A 25,755-nucleotide genomic window follows, 5' to 3' on the forward strand; every position below is an offset into this window, starting at 1 on the left:
CACCTACGCATACACACACACCTACGCAGCTTGATTAAAGCGAGAGCGCCGACTCCCTTCTAAGCAAGGAGCTAATTCGGTGTAACATCTGCTAGGATGCTCACTGCTGGAGAGAAATACGGAGCGGCGCGAAGCTGCACCAGCGCGGGCGGACTGGGGCTTAGCTCCCAAGTTGAGAGTTGATTGAGAGAGAACAGAACAGCTGGCTGCAAATGTGATCAAACCAGCCAACTGCAAAGGACATCAATACCCAGTGACGACCTGCAAGGGCTGTTGAGTTCTTAAACATGTGTGATCATCTCCCACATTATTTTTCTCTCCTTGAGTTTTTGTCTAACAACTCGTTCTGTTCTGGGGTTTTTAAAAAAAAAAATGCATGTACCCAGACATTTCGTTCATGCCAGAGGTAATCCAACTTGGGGATTCGGAAGGAATACAGCAGCAGAGAGTTTATAATGAGGTCACAGGTCACGCTAATGAATGACTCTTTAAGCCAGAGCTAAGGTCAAATGTCACACTAGGGATCACCAAAGCATTATTGATCCAACTGAAGACAACAAAAACCATCGAAAACGATGGAACATGATCAATGCATGTTGATAGTCACGCCGGTCTGGTGGGATTATATTTCTTCCAGGCACAGATGTTGACTTAAAGCGTCCAAGGCCAAAAAAATATCTAGAGACAGTACTAAGCTGATTACACAATGAACCAGACTCTTCTTTAGAGCTTCAACTTTTAAAATTGCTTCTTATACTGCCTTATGTAAGGGATTTAATAATTTATTACACTGGGAAGACGTTCCAGGCAGGCAAATAAAGGTACTAAGACCCATTACAGCTTCCACCACCACAAAGACATATTGATATTTCCTTTTCTCTGTGTCCCGCTTGGCTTCATTAATAAAACTCAACATTTGTTTTTTTCTTTCTTTCTTTCTTTTTTTTTCCTTTTCAGCTTAGGCACAGAGAAAAACAAAATCAACACTGAATGTATTTTATTATTCTTTAATAAGTTACAACAGAGAAGTGAAGTAAACTGAACACTGAGTCGAGTATAAACATTAGCATCGACTTTGACATATTTTTTTTTTTTTATGTTTATTTGCACCACGTTCACTTGTATGTAGGACAAGTCCAAAAAGAGAAAAAAAAAAAAAACAACTAAACTTCGCATTGCTGTTTTTTTTAAAGATTTTTAAATGTGAATTTTCACATTATCACCATGGATAGCAACAGTTAGCTTCTGCAAAGGAGGCTTTCACATTGTTATTTTTCCATTATCCAATTATGCATTGTTACAGAAACATTTTTTCTTTGGAAACCATCTTTATCTGTTTCTACCAAAATTTGGTGCTACCATGTGGAAAACTGGTAAAAGCAACAGTTTTCCCAGGCCGCTATGGTGTTGGTCCTTAAAAATAACCATTTACCTTTTTTTTTTTTTTTTTAAATAATGCAGTGTCTGCATGTGGAAGTCTGGTGCAAATACAGCATCTTCAGAAACTGTTATCCTTGACGGTGAAATAATTTGCAACTCCCCTGACCTCCCCCCCTGAAAAATTTGTTTTTGAGGCCTAAAAATGGCAAAAATGATTCAAATATCAGAAGACTCTTCAACTTTTTTATTCAACCAGAATGAGAAAATCAGATTTCTAATTTTAAGAAGCCCTATTTTATTTCATGACCAAAAATAGCAGAACTGAGCTACATGACAGCCAATAAAATAATGATTAAGCCATTTCATGATTTTATAGATTGGGCGAGCTTATTATCCCCTCCGTCAGCAAAATATTGTCTGCATCATAAAAAGAAAAAAAAATCTCTCCAAAAGTGCTTCTGACACCAATTTGTCTGCAAAGCACCTAAATTCTGCTCAGAAAAAAAAACACAGCGGAACGAAAGACAAGGACAAGTGGTCGAAAATGAGGCCAGAGATGAATTGGTTATAACAAAGTGAGACAGGCTGGTGGAAACGTTGGCCTAATTAGGGCCAAAACTGTCCACTTAACTAACTTATCACTGACTTTGGACCGTTCAGCAATCCTTACAGTAAAAGCCTGAGGGTCTGTGTGTGTGTCAGCAGTTTGAGACACTGTCCTGTAACATTAGAACCTGAGGAGTTGGAGAAATGTATAACATCTACATGGCTCACAAACTGCTGAAGTTGTGCATTAGCATCACTAGCCCATTAGCATTACTTACCCCTCTCTTGTAATGTAGACGTGTACGGAGGCAAAACGAGTATAAAAGTATTGTTACTTCGACAAAGTCTTTCTTAAATACAAGTCAATTTACCGCTGTAATATTTTACGGAAATAAAAAGTTAGCAGTACCTCACTAAAATTTGACTTTAGGTAAAAGTTAGTTACTTTTTTATAAGCAGAAGAAAGTTTTGTTTGTGGTTTTTGCAAAGGAAATAAAAATATATTTGTATCAAACTGTTTTCTTAACTAAAGGCGCACCCTAATATATAAAAAAATGCAGCAGAAAATAACTGTGCTAGCATGCGACATCATGAATGTTCAGGAGGTGTTATGTGTAATTTTACTGGGACATAAATCCAAATATTTTCTGCCAGCTGCTGTCTTCACGGTCCTCTACAACCGATCATCTCCTAAATCTCAGCATCCATCTCTGTCACACCAAACTGTCAGATTTATAAAGGTCTGGTTTCAAGGCTGCAAACATTTTACATGAAAACAGTTCCAACAGTTTCAAGTCAATTTATTTAAATGCCAGACAAAAGCGCCAGATTTAGCAGAGCTTCTCTGGACATTTGGGCCGTGTGACATGGTGGAAGGGTGCTGCCATTCCTTCGCCTGCTGGTGGAAGAAAGGCTAACTCACAACAAGGAACACTTCTGCTGTTTGGAATACTTTTCCATCGCCCATCACTTTCCTTGAGGCAACAATGTTAATACCTGCCTAAGCAAGAAGTTATGACTGGCAGTCAATTGTAGGTTTGCTACCAGAGAAGCCTAACTAACCAGACAACATTAAAAATGCCTAAGCTAATCCCAGAAGCTAAGCTATTTTTACAATAAGCACATTAAAACTACTTGCTGAAAAGTTTATATTTCTAATCAGGGTAGCGTCATTTAGTTGAAAAATAAAAACAGATATATAAAAGGTTCTAATCAGCGTGTTCTATTATTCTAGCAGCAGTAGGACCTATTAAGGGATTTCTGTGGATGTTTTTAATAAAAAATCATATTATAAACAATCTGTTTTTAAATTGGGGTCAATTCAATATTACTATTCAGCTCGAATATATTTAATCAAGGTTCATATTCGGTAAAAAAAATAAATAAATAAATAAATAAATAAAAATCCCACACTGCATCAGGCCAATTCATATCACACACAGATGCACACACACAGAAGAATGTTTATATAGTTTTTCCTCCGAGCTTGGCAGTCCCTCTTTGTCTTTCCTCATTAGCCACTATCGATTCGCCCCTTTAGCTGTAGAAGTAAGAAGTAAAACCAGCAACTGCAACAATAATAGGACTATTAGGAGCAAAACATTAGAATGTATGAGTCAGCTCGAAGTACACCGGCGTCAGGGAGAAAGCATGTCCATCTATGCCCATGTGCTAATGGGCCAGCTTGCCTGTTTAGAGGACACCGTTGTATTTTTAGGAACCCATGCCTGGCAAAACAGACAAAAAAACCCCAAAACCAAACAAAAACAAAACTGCTGCTACGTCATTTAGAACAAGTTGAGAAAATACATCAATTAGCTACACATCTTTTCTCTTGAGCTTACGCATAAACAGTCTTGGAAGTGGACGGGCAACATGTGCGGCAGTGGAGGAGATGATGAAGTGCCGTTTTTGACTTCTTGACCTGAATATTCAAACACCCCTTTGGCACCGGACAAAGAAGCAGGACGAGCACTGAAGTTCACGCTGCTGCCCACACGGCGAGGCAAAACTCATACAACAATATCAGAAAACAAACATCGACTTTTTGTTTTCGTCAGTGCATATATAATTACAGCAGCTAAACAGATGGTGTGATTTTAGCAGACAAGCGGCTTTAAATTGTCAATACCGAGCTCTTGTTTGCAGTCAACAGCCGAGATTCGCCTCTGGCGATGAATTTCCTTTTTTCATCTTCGAGTCTAAACATGTCTCTGTTTTTGCTTCTCCTTGCATCCTTCCCCAGCTCCCGAGGAGTTCTGTACTTTTCCTCTTTTTAATTAACCATCATGGCATTTCTTTGCATGTATAATTCATGCAGGAACTACTTTATGACATTTAGGCAGCTAAAACCAGGCTGGATGCAGCCCGAGTCGATCGTGGGTGGATGCAGAAGCACAGTTGTTGTTTTTTTTCTTTTTTTCTCCCTCTTCCGTAAACCGCAACAGCTGGAGCTGCAGCTATCGCCAGCGACAAGCACACGAGCGTGAAAGAGGCATTTTTAAAAAAAAAACAAAAAACAACGGGGCAAAACACTTACGATTTACTGAAAATGTGAAACATGGTCCCACGGATCCTCTCTGAGCTCCAAAAAGCGCGACCGAAATTTGGATTTGCATGTCTCACGGCTTCCCGAGCAACTACTGGATCTCTGGGAGCAGAACCGGAGTCTCTGCCCTCTGACTTCCACCACAGCACTCCCTAAGGATGTCTGCATGTCCCGGACACACCCCTCTCTCCACATCCCAGTTAAAAAGACAGCGCTGTTATTCGGGACAACCCGGTTGTTGTAAGAACTGGTGGCAACATGCTGAGATTAGGTCACCTGTGGAGGAGCTAAAAAAAAAAAAAAAAAAAATGCAAGCTTGCCCGCTCACCGACTTATCAACACGGCACCTGCGTCTTTTTGTGGTCTCATTCAAATGCCTGCAGACATGGCAGTGTTACCTCCCCACGGTTCTATGTTTAGCTTATAGTTTTTGCTGAGCTGCTGCGTAATAAGCACAAACGCGGCAGTGACAGAAGAGAAAACAAGAAACTACATCAAAAGGTGAAAGAGGTAAAGGAGATGAGGTTGTTTAGCCTCTAAATATTTCCAGCTACACTGGATCCGTCGAATCGAGTTGGGTTTTTTTTTTCCTCATCATCCTTCTTGCCTTTTCTTATGCTAACAGAGGTTCAACATGGGCAGCCAGGAAGTCAGTCCATTCTCTCTCTCCCCCCTCATTTCAAGAGGCAACAATGGCTCAGCCCTTTTCGGTGCCATGCTCTGTGGGAAAATGTTGCTTCCTTAACCGAAGAGAAAGAAATGAAGGAATAAGGGTCAAAAAATGGAAGAAAACAAGAGCGTCAAGGGAGGAACTCGGATGTGAGGAAAGGAGAAGAGAAAGATAAGGCCAGCCAAGTTTGAGAAGGACAAACATTGTGAGGGTTGCTCTCTCACAGTCAGGAAGGGGTGATGTCATAATAATGTAATTAGAGCTGCAGAATGAACCCAACCCAGAAAAAGACATGGTGGAAATAATCCCATGGAAAGTGGTCCTTTTGCATGGAATCCTCTATCTTTTGACAGCTTTTTATTTAGCTTGTTTTATAGTAATCGTGGTATAATTATGTTATCATCCTTGGGAAAAACCACTTCAACTTATTTTGATCAGAAGCTTGAAATGTTGTTTTTTTTTAAATCCAGTTCTACATTTTGAGAACAAAATCCCTTAGCATGTTGTGATAAGAAACATCCATCATTGTGAAACATGGTGCTGCTTTTGATAATCACCATGTCATAAGGAACAGTGAAGTGAATGCAAAAATCACTCATTTTCACTTCACAATTATTTAAATCCTAAAAAAAATTAATTTTACAACTCAAGCTACTGTCTGACTTTTCTCTTGTTTTGAAATGACAGTATAAAAAATACAAACCTGACGGACATTGGACACTGGCCTGTCCACACATGAAGAAATTAAGGATATTTTGCGAGACATCGCGTCCTCTCACATCTGCAATCCTCTCTTGCAAAGTGTATGAATATAGGGGCGAAAGACAGAAAATATGCAGTCTGCTACAGTTTAAAGAATACAAAAGTCTTGCTGTGATCATGTTTTCATACTTAATGATCACATGACCGTCTGGGGATGAAAGATCAAAGCTCTATTTATAGTCTATGAGCATTCTCAAGTAGACAAATCAAAAGATAGGTCGGACTGCCTTACCGGTATAGTCACTTCAGGTTAGCGAATCTTGATTGCCGCATACACTGTGCAGCATGATATTAAGTAGTGTCATTTTTGCTGCAACATTTGAGTAGCACTTGTGGACATTTCATTGCATCACATAGCCACTGTAAGGTGTGATACTATTGCCACAAAGCATTAGGTGGCAAACAATTGGATATGCAGCGTTATCAGATGCGTAAAACAGGCAACGGACTAGTGTCACATACTTCAAGTTCATTATTTTCATAGGCACGCAACTGAACAATCAGGGTGTTATGTTATCTTTCATCTTCAACAAAAGGAGCTAATCTCAGATTGGAATATAAAACTAGTTTAGTCTTAATAGCCAATATACCTGCTTTAGGGTTCCACACGTCCGCAAGCCTAAATGACTTTGGAAATTACAGAAGAATCCTATTATTTCACATACAATTAAAAAAAAAACTTTATTAAAAAGATACATCTGTTTCAGGTTAAAAAAAAATCCTACTGCATTGGATTTAAGGTCCTGCTTGTTCTTATCTAGAGTCAACAGGCCTACATGCCACTCTGCTGTAGTGAATGGCTGGGTAAAGGTTAACTGAAAAGCCAAGGCGAAGCTCAGAGACTAAACACTGAGGGAGGGACGGGGCGGGTTGGTGATTTCCTCATTCCTCTGTTCTGGGCTGCGATAATATCCCACATCATGAGATTGTTTGGAGTTTTGGGGAGTAAGTGAGCTTATTGTATCTGTTCAATCTAGTTTGTAATCACAAATGTAGGGAGTGGAAAGGATGGAAAAACACCCTTCGGAACAATGTTGTGCTGTGCTACACAAGTTGTGTGGCTTCAAAAACACTGCAGTATCAAGGCATATATGTGCATTAGTCAATGGATAACATTTTGTATACGAGAATGACTCCATCTATAGTTGTTGACAACAAGAGCACGGCACCGTGAGGTGAGATAAGACTCATTCAGCTGGCTTGTTTGTCTCCTGTCATCATCTGAGCGGCCTCATCGCTAAGATCTTATTCCCTTGCTAACCACCAACCTGCTCAGCATGGCAACACCTGCGTACAGCGGAGGCACAGGAAAACAGGAAGAGACCAAAAGAAACATGATGGGTGGATACATAACATTCCAGACGAGCTCCCACAGGTCTGCGTGGCGCAGGGGTGGGAGATGGACGGAGCAAATGTGACACATCTCGGACCGGGAGATGTTGACAGAGGGGGGAGGGGGGAAACAGACAGAAAGAGACATGAAGATGAAAAGAAATGTGTATCCCCGCACTTATTTGATATCCAAGAATTTAAAAAGTAGCCCGAGAAACAACACTCTGAGATTCAGAAGTAATTAAGACAGCCCTAAAAAGACATTGCTAAATGATCAGGCAGAAAGCGGAGAGCTCACCACCAATGGGAAGCAAGAGCGGACTGGGTATATAAATCAAATTTAGATCAAATCTTTTTTTTTTAAATTTGTATCCACAAATTTGTTTGAAATAGGGCCGCACTAAATTCATAAAATATAAAATTAGTATACTATTGCCATAGCATTTGTTACAATCATCATGTTGTCCTCAACAACCTGTATAAACCACCTCAACAATCTATTTTTTCACCTCCAAGTATAAATCAAACCTTTTTTTTCCTCTATTTGCAGAAATCCAAAAGTTTCTTGCACAACTTCACCGACTCCCAAGGTGTGTGAAAAGTGTCAAAGATCTGGTGAGGTGAAGACTCTAAAAACGCTTGAAATACATCAAGACACAAGCCCAAAAAAAAGTTTGCCTGATTATAAAGTTGTTTCCTTGAATTTCAAGTGTTGCTGGAGTCTTCACCTCACATTTATTGGCTTTCACATGAAACAGGAAATGAAACAAAGGTTCATAAGGACAAGGAGACAAAAGTTTTTAAAAGGAAACCAGCACAGAGACTTTTCAACCTGCAAGTCAATCAGTCCACCTCAGCATTTGTATGTAACAAAGCTGAGAAATGGCTAGAAATTCACCGAAAAACTCAGCTTCAGAAAACCGTGACTTTTCACCTTCGTCAGCTCCACCAGAATGACCAGTGACAAGTTGCTTTTAAATGCCCAAACCTTTTTCATAAAAATCAGCGAACATACAAACAAAAGCATGCAAAATTAGCACTTTCTTAAGGAAGGAAGTGGTTACTGAAGGGACGATATTCAAAGTTAGCATTCTCAAAACTGATGTGGTTTTTATGAAACAGAGGCATGACTGTAGGCAGTGTGTATTTTTTAGGCATTAAGTGCCATTTTACAGCACAATGAAGTAACTATGTTACCTTTAGTTGTTGAAAAAATGCTGTATATATCAAACATAACTTACAAGAAATTCGACTTTGTAACTTGATGCCTTGAAATTGGGCCTTTGTCTCTTTAAGAATCTCTTACTGTTTCTGACGTTCCGCCTTCAAAACCTCTCTCATCATGCCGGACGTATTATTTTAAATTTGCTGCCTTTCATCTTTCTACCCATCTCCGTCACGGAACCAGTTCAATTTGGAAATATTGAAAATTTTGGAAATTTCAAAGACGACGTGTGGATCTGCATGTTCTACTTACAGAGACTAGTGTTCATAATCAGCAAGACTAACTTTTGCTAATCACTACAACAAAATGCTAAATGCAGCATAAATCGTAAACCCCACATTCACTTTATTCTTTTTGACAGTAAAATATTAATTATAGTTAATTGATTCCTGCTCAAAGAAAGGACAGTGCCACTAGCGGACATTGGTTGTAAGAAAAGCAGCAATAAAAGTGTAGTCAGTGAATCTTTAGAGGTCATTTCAGTGCAATTTAGATGACTAATACATCACATTAAAAAAACCTGTTGTTCAGACTATGGGATGTATAATTGAACTACATAAGAACCACTTATTACAAATAGGATGGTTTAAGTAATTGTTAGATTTGATATCTTTATTGAATCTTTTGATAGGAAATACAATGAAGAAAATACTGTCATTGTTTTATTGTCTGTAATAAGACAAACTCTCATCATCTTAAGACTTTATCTGCATCAGCAGCTCCTCATTCTGCGTAAACAACAGATAATGATGCAGCAGTCTCTACTCCCCACATTCCGAGACGGAGTGCTTAATTCACCTAAATTCTTACGAGTCCAGTTCAAAACAATTAGAAAGCTATTCTTTCAGATCATTTCTTAGCATTTTAGAAAGATAAACAAGAAACTGTTGTTCAGTCTCCTCTTCCAGAAGTTCACACATGAAGAGAAACAAGTGGAAGTGGAACCTTAGGAGCCATTAGAGCTCCCCGTCATTCGTTCTGCCACAGCTTGGCCTTCGTGTCATTTGTCGAGGCAGCCAAATAAATAGGGGAGAGATGAAACAGTGACAACAACTTCACAGAATTGATTTGGGTAGAAACATGTGAACAGAACAGGGATGAAGTGTAGAGAGCTGTTCTCTGCAGCCCTTCCAACTGAATCCACAACGCAGCCTTCGGGGCAAGTATTGACAACGCCGCTCCATCACGACCATATGTTCCCATTTTATCCTCTCCCACAAGTACATATATATATATATATATATATATATATATATATATATATAGCTGGAATACCTTTCATGGAGAAAAACCATGCTGAACAGTTGTTTTTTTGACAGCTTGCTTATATTCGCTTAAACCTATTTGAGATATAGCCTGATGCTTTTTTGATGACTTGGATATTTCATCAGATTATTTGACTCAAACAAACCTTAATCCCATCTTCCCATCTAATGATTAAATCAAATGTATTTCATCTTGTAAGTTTGGTTCGAAATATTAAAAATCGAAAGAAAATTTGACTGAATTGATCAAATAAAAAGACACCAATCAGAAATTCCGGTACAATTTTTATTCTGTGTTTTTCTTAAAGCGCTGACTTGCAGACGTAAAATTTTAGCCAATTAATATATTTCTCTTTAAGAACTAGAACACCCAAGTACATGGCAAAACATAACAATCTCTGAATGACTGGAACCAGATCATATGTGACTTATTTAGGGTGGAAAGAATTACCTTTTAAGGTAGATTGCAGCTTGCAAAAAATTTGAAGGTCTGGGTTAAATGGGGGAAATGTATTGTGGTAAATTGTCCAGAATTGTTGTGACTCTCTGTACTAATTGTTTTGAAATTTGAGTCATTTACATGTTATGTATACACCAGCTCTCATTTTTTTCATGATATTGTATTTTTTTAATAGAATTTTTTTTTATGCAAGTTTATTAATGTACAGTTAGCTATGTTAAGGAAAGCTTGCAGAACCCCCCCCCCCAAAAAAAAAAAACTAGAACACCCAGCTAAATGTACACCATCTCTTTTAGCATTTAATACAATTATTATTATATTATTATTATTATTATTGTTGTTATTAATGTATAACAACACTCATATAATTTCATAATGATCCACTTTTATCTGTACAGCTATTTTGTTTATATATGGACATATCTCAGTTGAGCCTGTTTGTTCTATAAAAACTGCTCACATTTGATAATTAACTAACTTTAAGTTTCCACCACTTTGTTTTCATTTTCAAACATCTCAGAAAGCAATTATCGCTTCTTTACTCAGTACCAACTTCCACAATGAAGACTGTTGTGGTTTGTGTGATCTTTTAACCACCAATCTGAAAATATTCTTTGTGTTTCCAGTAGACCAGATGATTTTTTTTTTGTTGTTGTTGTTGTTCAGACCAAGTGTTGAACTGTGCCCTTCCGAAACCAGAAGTGGACCTGCTCGTCCGTCAACCTCCAGCCCCTCCATCCAGCCACTCATTCCCTCTCTTCCTCTCTCCTTTCCATGTCCCTGTGTCTGATCAAATGCTCCGCTCCACTTCATCAGCTCCCAGTAAATCAATGTACATCACAGAGATGATCCGCAGCGTGACAGAGTACTTACAGAGAGACACAACACTCAAAAAAAAAAAATAAAAATACCCCGAGGGAAACAGACAGGAAGCAGCATTGGGAGGACAGATTACAAAGCAGCGCTGTATTCATTCTTGCATAACACGTAACGCACTAAATATATGGGCCAGTACTTAATCACATCATCAGCCGAACGTCCCTGTGGTCATTTTTTGAAGTGAGAAGAAATTGTCTGGAAGGTGCACAAAAGGTTTAGCCACCCAGAATTAACAAGTGCGGAAAATACTAGAGCATAAACAATCGCCGACTGTTGTTTTGTTTCAGTCTTCTTCCTACAGCTACTAGTTCCTTCTATCCTCGCGTCACATTTGGCCTCGCTGTCTCACCCCTTTACCTCATCTGCATGTCCATGAAGTTGCAGAAATGACCAACATCTCTTGTCTACTTGTTACCAAGTCGTGAGTAAACACACACGCACACACACAAAAACCAAACCCAGGCTTCTGAATACAACACGTGAACAGGCTTCAGTATGTACAGTAACATCAGCTCATGCGTACACAGTGATATACCGCCCCTGGCTAAGTGGAGAGGAAAACAATGAAAGCTCATAATGTAAACAGCACAAACAGCTATACAGTCCATACATTGAGTGCTCCAAATGCTTTTAGCACAATATGCTGAATTCAAGCGGTTTCTTTTTTTTTATTATTGTTATTATTTCTATAAGCCTCAAGAACACAAGACAGCAGCTGAGCTCTGAAACCTCCATCAACAGCGTGCTGCGGCAAAACAAGCGCACAAATGATCAACAATCAGACCACCATTACTGGTTTTTCAAAACAGAAAATAGTTTTCTCAGTGGAATCAGAATGTTTTTCAAATCCAAATGTAATTAATTTAAGTCTTTTGTATAAAACTGAAACTAAATTTACCCACTTATGTGATTGGTGCAACATTTCTTTCTATGTTCTAAAGAAGTAAGGAAAAAAGCGAGATTCCACTCCATTTCCACAGAGGGAACTCCTAGATCAATTCGTCTGTATTTAACCATGTTTCTGTCCTGGAGAAAAAACTATGTAGCGTGATATATATATATATATATATATATATATATATATATATATATATTTTTTTTTTTTTTTTTAATGTACTCCTAGGTCAGTCCCTATGTGGCCATTTGCTTTTTTTTAATCGAAAACAAAGTCACTAATGGAAGTATTACTACAAATAACTTTTTCTCTTTTTTTATTCTTTTTTAGAAAGTCTGTTTAGTCTATCATGGTCCTGTATTCTCAAATAAAGCCATAACAGATGACTGCCTGTCGCCACATGCTTGCTCAGAATGAGGCTGCAATAAAAAAAAAAGTTTGTTTTTACTAACTAGCTTTAAATGATCAGCTAAATTTTACTGTATTGTATCAAACTGCTTATTGACGGAACTGGAATAAACGGAACTGTATGTTATTTGTTTTGAATTTGATTGATTGTATTGTATTGAAATTTTTGATTTGACATTCATTTGGACCAAACTGGATTCAGTGTAGCTGGACTTATCCCATAAAGTACCTTGAGATAACAGATGATCTTTGTTGGTAACTTTTAAGTTTTCTTTTCTTACTTTGGTAAGTGATTTTATTCAATTAATGTGGTTATTTATAAACACAAACGAAATCACTTTTGGTGACTTTAATCAGATTAGCTCTTAGCGAATCAGGATAGATTTGCATAAATGTATGAAATTCAATAATTAAGCTGTCAAGTTAACTTGAATAGAACAAAAAACCATCAGTTCTGGGGGGGAAAAATACAAATTGAAGAAAAACTATTTAAAATCTCGAATTCCTGATTTTCTTAGAGCACAAAAATATCCCTAAAAATATATATATATATATTACTCTAGTTTTTTGATGATCAAATAAATCCAGTGAAGCTGCATTGACTTAATCAAATATGATGTACAGCTGCTTACAAATTTTCTGCATGTCAGGGTCTCCTTTTACTATTTACATTGCTGTGAACGTCTGAGTCGCCTGCATTCATCAGTCTATTTAGGTTCATAGAAACTTCCAATCAATATCAGGAGAGGCTGATAAAGATTCTGCCATACATTGCAAAAAATTACCCTTGATGCAATGTTTAATTCTAATTAACTCAGTTAACCTTCTAAAGTTTGAAGAAAAGGCATCAATTTTGATTTCACACCATCAAAGAAGAAACACTGCATCACGATTAAAAGCCACCAACAATAGACTTCCCTCATTGCTTGTTTTTTTTTTTTAAATCTAATTGGACCAAAACTGTTGGCCAGAACCAGCAGCTGACCTCACAATGTGGCCCAGTCATCTGATTTGTGTTAGCTGGCTGCCCCTCCGTCACACAGGCCAGCTTGGTGTGACGTTCCCACATTCGAGTTCCACGCTCCCAAACGAGCAAATAAAACAGAACAAAAGCTTTTTTTTTATGGCTTCTATAAAAATCTGTCACGATGGCTCGCTCCATCTGACCATGAATGCAAACTAAAGCAGTTGCATAAACAACAAAGCACTACCGGACGTACAAAAGATGCGTTGCGAGTCTGTGTGTGGTCAGGACGTTGCAGGTGACAGAGGAGCACAGCGCAGCTGGAGCATCACCCGCACACAAATTCACGGGAGTGGAAACAGTTTACAGCGAGCCGTCAGCGTCCGCATCTCGGTTCTAGGCCACGCGCGCTCGCATGAAACGACCGTCTCGCAAAGGATGACAAGGCACGATGACATGTGAAGAGCCGGATAACACTCACCAGGCATAGTCAGTCTTAGAACACTCGCAGAGTTGAGAAAATAAGCAGACTGAGCCAGAATTGGTGGTGGTGATGGTGGGGAGGAAGGGAGGAGGAAAAAGCCAGAAAAAAATGAGGGAAAAATGTAATTTCAGAGCTCCATTTCTCCCCACTTTTTTTTTTTTTGCTGTTGATGCAAACCTCCTTCCAAACGTCTTTAGTTGTGGTCCTCACCTCTCTGACCGACTGTGTCTATCTTTCCTCTTTGCTGCTCCTTTAAGACGAGGGGTGGAGAAAAAGCACCACAAAGCTCTCCCTCTCCTCCTTTTCTTTCTCCCACCCTCCCTTCCTCACCCCTGCGCCGAGCATGCCCTACTTCCTGTGTTGCCTCTGAAATCAGACGCACGCCCTTTATCTTCCTCTGCTTATTTCCCCTCGCTCCAGATAAAGGAATCCTGATGTGTACCTCCAATATTTATTTGGAGAAAATGAACAGGATTTGTCCCCCCCCCACTCCCTTTGAGCAAGTCCTGCTAAAGCCCCTTCCACTTACTCTCAGTGATTGGCTGCACCTCCCATCTCTTTCTGTTCGCAAAGGGAGGAGCCAGTGTCTGTGTGTGTGTGTGTGTGTGTGTGTGTGTTGTGGAGGGGGAAATCGCATGTGTGTGTAGTGCAGCCTAGCTTGCCCCCTCCAGTGTGGCTCCAGTGGGAGCGAGAGTGTGTGTTCCACGTCCTGTTGGCTCTGCTGTGAGGTGTTTCCTCTTTGCTGTTGTCGCCGCTGTCGGTGGGAGGATGAGGGAGGTACATGTGCTGCCAACCATGCCGTAATATGAACAGGTCAGCTGAGAGACTGTATGGTCTCAAGCTCTGGCAAAGTAACTTAGCCAATGAAGTCAGCCACAGGCTTGATATTGGTGAGACTGGAATGTGAGTGGGAGGGTTTTGAGATCAGATTAGTGGACTGGTAGGGGAGTTAGAGGAAAGCTTGAGTCTATTTCTGGAAGTACAGGACTGGCAGGGCTGGCATTGGGAGGATGAAAGACAGGGCAGGGCACCCTGATAAGAAATGGGCAGTGCAATGCTCTCGTACTCCCTGGCACATCTGGAGTGAAGTCATCAAATATGACATCACCCTTACTTCTTCTTCCCCTCCCCTCCCCTCCCACAAACACATGACACATACACACCAGACCTTGTGCGAGTTGGATGACCACACAACAGGATATGCTCGGACCTAAACACCTACTTTACCGTTCTTGTTCTTAAAACAATAGCAGCCGTCGCTGACGCATTGCTGGTGTGAAATTAACAAATTGTGCAAAGTGCAATGGACACCTGTTTCCTTTTCAAACAACAAAACACCTCAACATTTCAAGCCACAAGTCATTTTTATTACATTACAACCACCACCTTCACTCTGCTAATAGGAAACTGAAGTCTAATTGTGAATAGAAAGGAAAAGAGTACCTGGTTTTGAAAATGTATTACAAAGAAAACATTTTTTCTTTGTAAAAAAAAAAGGAACAATTTTTTAATAGTTTAACAATTTAAAATATCGCTGAACGTCAATCGGCCCTTTCACAAAACGGTTACGTTCTAAAACCCAAAAGGCGTCTCTGACTCACTCCTGGTCATTCATAAATTATAAATCAATTTTCCCATCTGAGGCTTCAAAATTTAAGCCAGCATAGTAGAAACCAACAAATTTGAAAACTGAGCTCTACAGTGTGTCATGCTCATAACCTAACCCTAACCCTATTAGTACATTCACACCAAATGCGTTTCGCGCATCTGGTTTACATCCAAAGTCTACATGTAGGCACGTCGAGGGCTCATCGGATGCGGCAAAATCTCTCTAGTTCAGGGGTCCCCAAAGTCGGTCCTCAAGGGCCGGCCTCCTGCATGTTTTAGTTCTCTCCCTGGTTTAACGCACCTGGATCAAATGATGGCTCATTAGAAGGCCTAAGAAGAACATTGACATGCTGAAAAGGTTGTTGGTGCCACCAGGGAGAGAACTAAAACATGCAGGATGCCAGCCATCAAGGACCGACTTTGGGGACCCCTGTTCCAGTTGTTTTCCGTTGCTGGCCTGTCTGTCATTCTCGCTTGACTCGTCAAACGCTCAAAACGTTTCAAATCGTGCTGCTCTAGATGTGCTGCAATGGACCCTCGATGCAGCTCCACATAGACTTTGAATGCAAACCAGACGCACCCGACGCACGAAACGCGTTTGGTGTGAACGCACCATAAGAATGACATGCAGTAAGTACTGAGAAAGAAAAATGCGTGGCTATGTCTTCAATCCTTCAGCCAACTGGACACACACACCATTTTGAGCCGTTTCTCTCTCTTCTATCCTGTCATCTTATTAGTGTAGAATCAAGAACGGAAAATTCTTTCAGGTTTCCTTAATCCAATTAGAGAAGCGTACAGCTACACCCTCCCCACACTGAAACCAATTATATACCACCGCCCCACTTTTATCAGGCAAATTAGCTGCACCTGGAATAGGCCAATTCAAGCTGCTGCAGCTGCTAAACTCAATCATCATCTCTTCCCCAAGCGTCCATTGAGATTTGACGTTGAAAGGATCTAAAGAAGCAATAAGTGAAATAATCTCAAGATTTAAATCCACCAAGCTCAACTCGCATTCAATTCAGAGGAAAAGGCAATATATTATGTAACATTTATGTTTTTAAAGCAAGTTGAAGCAAAAGCTGATTTCAACACTAAAATCAAAAGAAAAATCTTACAATACTTCATATCAACCTTCAGCAGTTGTACTCCACTGTTGATGAGCATCATTTTGTTTAAAAATATAAATTCTCTCATTGTGCTTTTTCCAATTGTCATCAAAATTATAAGTTATGAACTTTGTGATTTCTTTAACTTAAAAATGTGAGCATCTGACCAAGACACAGCCTAGCTTTCAATGACACCGATGGCAGAACTGTCTTTTTTTATTCTTTCTTTTTTAAGTGTGTCATCTGTCTTGTTTCCCATCTTTTATGGCAGCATCCATCTTTTCATTTCTAATTCGCAGTGCAGCGAACAGGCACTTCAGTGCTTTTTTGGTCCGATAGGAGACAAGAATGTCAGTTAGTCTAATAGACCGTGTCAGTCATGGAGGGGGAATAAAAGTTTTACAAGTCTTATCTTTCCTTATGTAAATCTTGTATTATGTAAATGAAGGAGACAGGAGAGGAGTCTGTGAGGTGAGATGTAGCTGTGACTTCAGAATCCGTCTCATCCAACCCAGAGGGGAAGCTATGTGGAGTGAGACGCAAAAATAAGAAACTTTGACTCCTACATTTCCTACATTTGCCATTCTTCCGTCTTTTTCAGGAAATTCTGCTAATTTCAAGTCAAATCAACTTTGCCTCTGTACAGAAATGATAGAAGTAATTAAACTCCAGGCGCCTGGAGTTTAATTACACATGGGCTAAAAACAAACTAACTACAATAAATTTGGCATGATTTTTTTAATATGGAATTATTTAAAACATGTGTCAAACTCAAGGCCCGTGGGCCAAATTCGGCCCGCCGTAGCTTTTTATGTGACCCTCTGGATTCTAGTCTAAACACTAAGTGTGCTTAAATTTTATGTTTTCAATCAAATCAGTTCAGTTGTCATCCGTTTACTGCTAAATTATATCAACCAGTCCCTCCAGTTTCTTGAAAATTGCTGTGGAAATTTATGCAAAGTCAACCAATCCTTTCACTTTTTTGCACTAATAATTGGGACCAACTAATAATTGGGTAGTTTTTAGTCAGATTTTTCTCAAAAGTAGTCAAACACTTTACTTGCCCTGAACAGCTGCTTCAGTCTTAATTGATGTCAGATTATAGTCCATGATCTATACAGCAAAGAATAAAAAGTCACATTTACTGTCATAAATAAATATCGCAAATATTTCCAAATTATTACCACAAACACTTTGATTTTTATAGCAAGAAATCCCAAAAAGTATCACAAAATCCTGGAGGAACTGAAAAGATGTTCAGTATTATTATTTGATTTTAAGAATTAATTGATATTTTAACAGTTTGTGAACAGATTTTATCAATACAATTCTGACACTGCCGGCCCTTTAAGAGCATTCATGACCTTGATTTGGCCCAAAACAAAAATGAGTTTGACACCGCTGATTTAGAAGTATCTGGAAATTTCTCCTAAAACATTTTAGAGGGAAGATCAATCATTTCCAATTATAAAATAGTGACATTCCTTCACTTGATACTTTATTGCAGGTTATTACAACCACACAATAAAAAAAAAACACTCCAGAGATACAGCACATTACTGGCACTGTAAAACTGGGAGAGAACAAGATTTGTGTCTTACTTGTTGTAGTCCTCAGTACTTAAAATGGTATGCTTTACACAAATATTTTTTTTATCACAGAGAAATATACTTGACATACTGTATATGCCATAACATACCATACTTTATTTATGTAGTACTTTAAAAACAGGGCATGCCAAAAACATAAAAACATAATAAGAACAACAGATAACAGTGTCAGTTACCCATACAGTTAAAAGCTGGTGAATAAAGATGAGTTATCAACCTGGACTTAAAGACAAACACTAAAACAACTTAAGGGAAAGATTTTTCTATAGCAGCAGAGAAGTGAAATCTGAGAACAATCAATCTCCTCTTGGTTTTGTGGCGATTTAGGGACTGAGAGCCAGCGCAAGAAAATCAGCACTGAAGTAATATGCTCATATTTTCTTTTTTAAGATATTTTTTGTACCCTGCCAGGGGGTCTTTTTGTGGGCTCTAATGTCCTTTATTTTTTTTTAAAGTAGGCTGACAGGAAAGGGGGAAGACATGCGGCAAATGTTGCCGGATCCGGGAGTCGAACCCGCGACGGCCGCGTCGAGGACTCAAGGACTCCAAACATGGGTTGCGCTAACCCCTACGCCACCACGGCACGCCCATGCTCATATTTTCTATTGCCAGTTAGTAATAGGCCTGCAGCATTTTTCTACCAATTCCAGGCGTGATAGAGTGAATATAAAAGGGGATCATGTAGAAGTGGGCATTGTTGATGGCTAAAAACACGAATAACACACAGATTTGTTGCTTTTTGGGCTGATGAACTCCTCCTTTGGCTACAGTCACAGTAAACATGTAAGCAGGCACTCTGGGCAGATGAGACCAATTTGTAACTTATCTCACTCGTAATCGAACTTTATCTTTGTATTGTGCAGTATGTTTATTCTTTGAGTCAAGTTGGGTTACTACCAAAAAAAACACATCAATGCATCGAATGTATGATGCCTACAGATATTATATGTAGGCCTTTTACAGTAAACTATAAATCAATTCATCGCATGATAAATCAAAGCAAGCTCAATCATTTATATTTGCATAATTTATCAGTTTTCTCTTTCTACTAAAATCTGGATGACAAAATTCTTCAGTGTGGTGTTTTGAGCTCAACTAACCCCTTTTCTTGAAGAACAGTTTTGTGTACAGAGACGTTTTTTTTCCTGTCCTGTTGTTTACTTATTTTGGAAACTTAAAAGGTCTTCCAGTTCCAGGGTTAAATGTTTGTTAGGATTTAAAGTTTATCGATCTTTAAGACTGTGTTCTTGAATTATTACCCCATTAACATTACATTACTTTAAAATGGTCTCAAAACAACAATATTATAGTTTATCACAATAACTTCTGGGACAATAAATCATCCAGCAAAATTTGTTATCCTGACAGGCCAAACTGTACGCTAACCATTTTTCTAGATGACGTTTCCTTTAGAGAAAAAGAAAATGTGTGTCACAGGCGTTGTCGCCGTCTAAGAATATATGAACAGTGTCGCAGTCTAGCATGCTAGTTGCTAGCCTATCCATGCTAATGGTAAGCAGAGAAAGTAAGTAATCAAGTGGGTGAATAATCTAATCATGCTAGTTACTAGGCTTTCTATAGCTAATTCAAGTGAGTGGAGTCTTTCTCATTTGATAGCACCGGCAACTCAGTAACCTGTGGTCATTACTCATCTACCAGTGCCGGCCTGTCATTAATAAGATCAGTAGCTGGCTGCGGAAATGATATAAGAACCACTGAGTGTGTAATAGCCTTAATTTTGGCACTGAATACAGCGCCATATAAGGACTTAACAGTATGCAGAGAAGCAAATTTAGACATTTGAATTAGCTATGTTGGCGCAGGGGCATATTTAAAACATGCAGGACGTCTGACATCATTCTTACAGTTTGACCTTAATGAAGTAATGTTTGGAAGACACACAGCTTGAGGTGAGAAATAAAGGAAACATGTATACCAGCATTGGGTGTAAGTTTATAAGAAGATACAACTCTTTTACATTCATTTCATGGCTTAGGCCTGTCATGCTAATATTTAAACACCATGTAGAGTCACAGGGAGGGTTGTTTTAAAGGCTTCAAGCTGGAAGCAACTTGGATTGGTCTCTGTAAAATGTAAAAGTACTCACTGATTGAGAGCCAGTTTAGCCGTGAAGCTCAATTTAGCAACCAAAGTCGGTGCTGGGCTATCACCCACCCTCAAATAGAAGTAGGAATGTTACTGACCATACAGCTGGAGCTCAAATAGTGATTTTCAGGCCTGAGTTTTCTCTCTGAACTTAGTGGATTGGAAGATGGTAGCTGGCAGAGTCGAACCTCTGCTTCATTCTCTCAGCCAGCTTTAACAATAAAATCCTTAAGTAAGATTATCACGTTTACATGCACATTTCTAACTCATGGAGGCAAAAGAAAACTTCAGTTAAACATCCCATTTACCTATGTCAGTCATAATCAATTATATTAATGACTCTATTACCACTTCCATTGTGAATGTGAAGCTACTTCTACGCCTCCTTTAAGGCCGACTAAGAAAAGCTAAAAGACTGCATAAGCTTTTTAAATTTAAATAAAAGTCTGTGTGGGTTACTGAAAAGAAGGTTCAGCAGGACATAACCAAAATGAGTAAAATGGATGGTAAGGGCCTTTTACAAAGATGACTGTAGGGATAATGCATTAAGCTTATCACCATGGCAATCCAGTGGGCCCTTAAAGGGCTTGCAATTTTTGAAGAGAGGTTATGTGAGGTTAATGTCAGTAATAGTTACTTTACCTGTTGAAGATAGATGTCACATCACACTGAGTATGTAGAAAAAGGAAGAAAGACTTGAAAGGTTAATGGCTGGATCATTGTTTTTAGCTGCTTTAAGCTATTTTTAAACAATTCAAACGGGGAAAAAAAAGTGTTTCTATGTGGGATTACTGTGGCAAAGCCTACCGACATTTTTACACTTCTGAGTAGGCTAGGAATGTTGAGGAATGAGACTGGATATTATTTTTGCAATGGCATCAGGCACAAATGGAAATAGAAATATACCAGCCTTTGGTTTAAAAAGATTAAAACTATCAGAAGTACTAGTAAATAGTTAACATACTGTAGGTCTACACATTTTTTTAATATATCGTGTGGCCCTATTAGATACTAACATCAGGATTGCTGCTAGCTCTGACACGTAATTAGAATCTGACTTCAGTGACTGATTCACAGGTATGAAGTGAATGTTCTATTTTATTTATATTTTTTGCCAGACTCATGACCAGCTGATCAAGTGAATTGATACAACAGACAACTTCTACCAAGATAAGTTTGCATTCTGACTCAGGTGTCGTTTGGTTGATGAATAAAAATGATCTCTGGTGAAGATGTAAATATTTCACATGCCGTTAGAGAGAGTAGAGATGAACATTTTCAGCTTGAGTTATTTGAAACTACTGGAACGAGGAATTCCTTTGCCAGGCTATTAGCCTTTCTCCATTTTATTGATTTCTAGAGAAAAAAAAATAAAACCAATCTGTACTATACTTTTCAACACCATAGAGTAGTACCAACGTCACAAAATCACTTAGATGCATTCACTCCAACTCCATTTGCAGTATTGTCAATGGATAAAAGTTGTCAACTTGTTTTACTGCATACATCTGCAAACTGTTTCAGAAAAAATATGTAGACGAGTCCCCAATTAACTCCTGTTGCACATATATGGTTGAACATGCTGTATTATAGAATCCTGAGGAAAATACACTTCCAAAATACATAATTCTACCTCTGCGTGCACGCTTTTCTCAGAGAGTGTTATAGTCAGCTGTGGATAATGAGCTTCTACAGCTTCTACTATTAGTAATATCTCCTTATAACAGCCATCTAAAGAGCCTTTGACCAGTTTAGGGTTGGATTAACGACTAAATGAGTGCGCTGCATGCCTACTGAGCAGTCTTTTTTTTTTTTTAAAGGATGCGCCGAGCGCTGCTTTGATGGGGCCCTCTGTATTCTCATCACGCTCCTGGACCGATCCATTATAGCTCATTACCCATGGAGGGACTGAAAGAGCAAAGACCCCCTTGGCACGCTTGGCCCCGGCTCACAGAAGCCCTATGAGGGTTAAACATCAACAAACCCACAAGACCTCACCAGCTGTGCAGGTGCCAGCACTACAAGCATGGCCTCGGGGGGGTCATTGTGTTGCAAATCATGTGGTTTGTAAAAAGATCACAGTGGTGATAAACTGCGACGCTCTACAGGAACACGCCAATATCAAGTTTGGTTTGATTAAAGTATCACATTTACACTTACGGTTAAATGAGATCTATTTGACTTCAACAAACATTTTAGACTTTTTAATGTAAAGCCCATTTGGTCTAGCCATGAATATGAATCACATTTAAAATAACTTAATTCCTTCGCTGTTAACAAAGAGTGAATACAACGCAGATTGGTGGGAAACACTTGATTGATGGCCACTGAATATGGTGGGTGGGGCGGTGGTCTTCCATCTCAACGGCACCAAGAGGAAAGCAAAGAACAGTGCATATTATTTTATCAAGGTTATGCTGCTATCTTCCTCTCCAGCTGCTCCAAAGAAAGAAAGAACAGGCTAAAGGCTCAATGTCACATCAGTCAGTGAAAAGTCCCCCTTTCAGGATTTTTGCAAAAGTCCTAAAAGGAGCAAAATAAAACATTTGTATATTTTGAGGGGATTCTTACATCTGCAAACATTTCTAAAGGGATTTTTATACCCTATAGGAGTTTAGTTCCTTTATTTCAAGCTGACTCTTTGTTTTGGTTCTGTGACACAGTTTAGCGGTACTAAGACATATAGTGCACTGTGCTGACATCATGAAAATGCTAATGTTCACAAAGGATGAATGTTTTCAGAGAACAAAAGTCACCCTTTGTTTCTAGAGTGGTCTGCAAAGCAGGACAAGATACAAAAATATCGCAAATTTAGAGTGGGACCTTCATAAATCCATATATTGCTAAAGCAAAGTAAATGGTTAATGTATCCCAGGATGTCTCAAAAAAAAAAACTTTAATTATTTTCTTATTGGTCTTACTATAGACACACTAGTAAAAGCTTATTAGGTACAAAGCAAATTAAAATGTAAATTATAAATTGACCAAATGTGAAACTGGGGATATTGTTAAAAAAAGTAATTAGACATTAAGGTGAGTTTTTTTCACTCTACTTGAATAAATGTACTCTAATTAAAGCTGGGGTTGATCCAACTTTTACATTGTAAGGTTCTGCTACTGCAATAATAAATTAATTTATTATTAAATTAAAAAAAACTTTTCCACCTGTGCTGTTGTGCTTTTCCTGACTAGGTCCATTTGTTGACTCTATAATTCACTGATCAGAGACTGTGTGGAATGCTCTGAAACATAAACATTCTCCTATAATATCAATAAATATAACTTTAAAAGAGAAAACATTTGCACTAAACGCTTAAGGAAGTTAGCGCAATTAAAAATGCAGAGCTCTGCAACAAAGGAAAAAGAAAAAAACATGACATATCCATCGCTTCAAAGAGCACCGAGGTCTCCAGAGGAACTTCCGTAAAACATTGCGCTAAAAATTAATCTCATCTCCAAACAATCTCCAACAGAGAGAAATAATGATATTATAATCATCCCCAAATTAGAGGCATTAGAGCCTGAGAGGCTGCTGATGAGTTCATCATTTGGGTCTGTGTGGGATAGAGGCTAATAACGCACAGTGTTAGGTAAAAACCTGCTCTGTGAAACCCATTATTACCCCAAGAGCCACGTTTCATCGACACAAAATCATGCCGATGCATGGCAAATGAGACAGCAAGAGGGGCACGGCGCCAAAAAGAGAAAGGAGGAAGAAGTACTGTCGCCGTCTCTAATTATGCCGCTGAAATAAACCTAATGAAAACGCTGATGTATTTTTGGGATTTTTTGGCTTTTGTTTTCTACTGACGTAGTGAAAACTGAGCATCTGATTGCTGGCATTAGGTGTTTTTTGCTTTCCTGGAGCATTTCCGGATTTGATCTTTATTCACTGGTGACGATTATGAAGGAAATGATCACAAGCAAACACTAAATAACAATCCACAAATTGATGACGGGGGGGGGGGATTATAGCAAAAACTACACACAGTATAATACAATGCGTTGCAAAATTATCATAAGGGCTTCACATTTTCCAATTGCCCAACCAAGAATTATTTAATTGAGATGTACTGCAAAAAAGAGACACAAGGCAGCATGATTTTAAATTGGAAGTAAAAAGAGACGCATGGTTTTCTGAAAAGAAAAAAAAACTGCAAGGTGTGTCTCTGTCTTACACTTGATCCTACACTGAATGACTGGTCATAATGATATGACTGATCGGGATGCGTAGGGGGAGCCGAAGAGAACAGAGGAAAGGACGGGAAAAAGGAGCAAAAGAAATGGGATATTGTTGTGGGACCACCTGGGGAATGTTTACAGAATCTAATAACTCTAAATGTCATCACTTTATTGGATTTATGGATGGATGTGTCTTTTCCTCACTGCTGCGCTCTTTCCATCATTCTCTCTCTCTCTTTTTATTACTTCCACAGATGCACTACCGCACGACATCCAATCCACAGAAAGCTGAAATGGGGGGAAGAAACAATCACCCAACCCTCAAAATTCATATTAATGCTTTTCGGGCTGAAGTCTATTATTCCAAACCATGTTGTTTTGATGCATGGCTCTTCATGCACGACAAGAACATGTAAACATAAACCGAATTCATCACGGAAAGCTTACTTATCTGATTATGTTCTTGTATGATTCACATCTTTAACTGGAGGTTGAACTAAAGTGCCTGTTGTTGAAGGATTTATTAAAGGACTCAATCTTTACAAAATACAAGTAATAAAAATCTAAATTTTTTTTGTCACAAGAAACAGTAAAGATTTACTCTGCAAGTTATTATATGGGCTCATCAATAGTAAAAATGCTTTTTTGATCCAGTGGCTTGCAAAAAAACATTCCATGACTTTTTCTCATACCAACCACAAACTCCAATCACCACCAACAAAACAGAGATGTAATTAATTCAGGGGGTAAGAATACTTTCTTTTTTAACAATAACAACCTGTAATCATATTTCATCCATTTTGGTGTCCATTTGTGTTTAGCCCCCTAAGATCCATTTGGGGAATCTTGATTCCTCCAAATTTAAGTTAGCGTCATCTTGCATGTAGCTTAAACTATACAAGGCAAAGATCTGACAGAACCCTCAACATACCACCACTGAAACATGGCGGTGGGAGCGTCACGTATACTTTACCGCTAAAGGAAAACTGGTTCACAGGAAGATGGAAGAAGCTTATTGCAGTGTATTGCTTAGAGAAATCCTGTTAAGAGTATGAAAAATGCTTCAGATGAGGCAACTCTGAAACATTTGTTAAAACGACTTTCCATCTAATCTGGCAGACCTGGAGTTACTTTTCCAGGAAGGATGAGGAACAATTTCATATCTTTGACACCTTTTTTTAATTATTATTTTGAAAACCATCTTTTTGCTACTTTGTTCACTTAGCAGTAGTAAATTGCATCGCGTGGTTTTGTCATATGAAAACCCTATAAAACACGGTGAGGTGAGGAATTTTTAATCTGGAAAGATGTGAAAAAGT

General features: G+C 38.7%; 1 protein-coding gene across 10 annotated transcripts in view; it reads right to left on the bottom strand.

Moving 5' to 3' along the window:
* The window catches only part of dab2ip (DAB2 interacting protein), a 180,752-nt gene that overhangs the window by 60,586 nt on the left and 94,411 nt on the right, over nt 1-25,755 (bottom strand). The window contains exon 1 of one of the 10 annotated variants that reach the window (XM_023337813.1): nt 14,029-14,116. The exons of 7 other annotated variants lie outside the window; for them this stretch is intronic. Coding sequence is in view for 1 of the 3 variants with exons in the window: in XM_023337811.1 (XP_023193579.1) it covers nt 4,466-4,488 (23 nt within the window). In the remaining 2 variants the exon portion in view is untranslated. 2 more of the 10 variants (XM_023337812.1, XM_023337811.1) reach the window with 2 other exon arrangements.

The sequence above is a fragment of the Xiphophorus maculatus genome, chromosome 8 (genome assembly GCF_002775205.1).
Source record: "Xiphophorus maculatus strain JP 163 A chromosome 8, X_maculatus-5.0-male, whole genome shotgun sequence".
In the NCBI taxonomy this organism is placed as follows: Eukaryota; Metazoa; Chordata; class Actinopteri; order Cyprinodontiformes; family Poeciliidae; genus Xiphophorus; species Xiphophorus maculatus.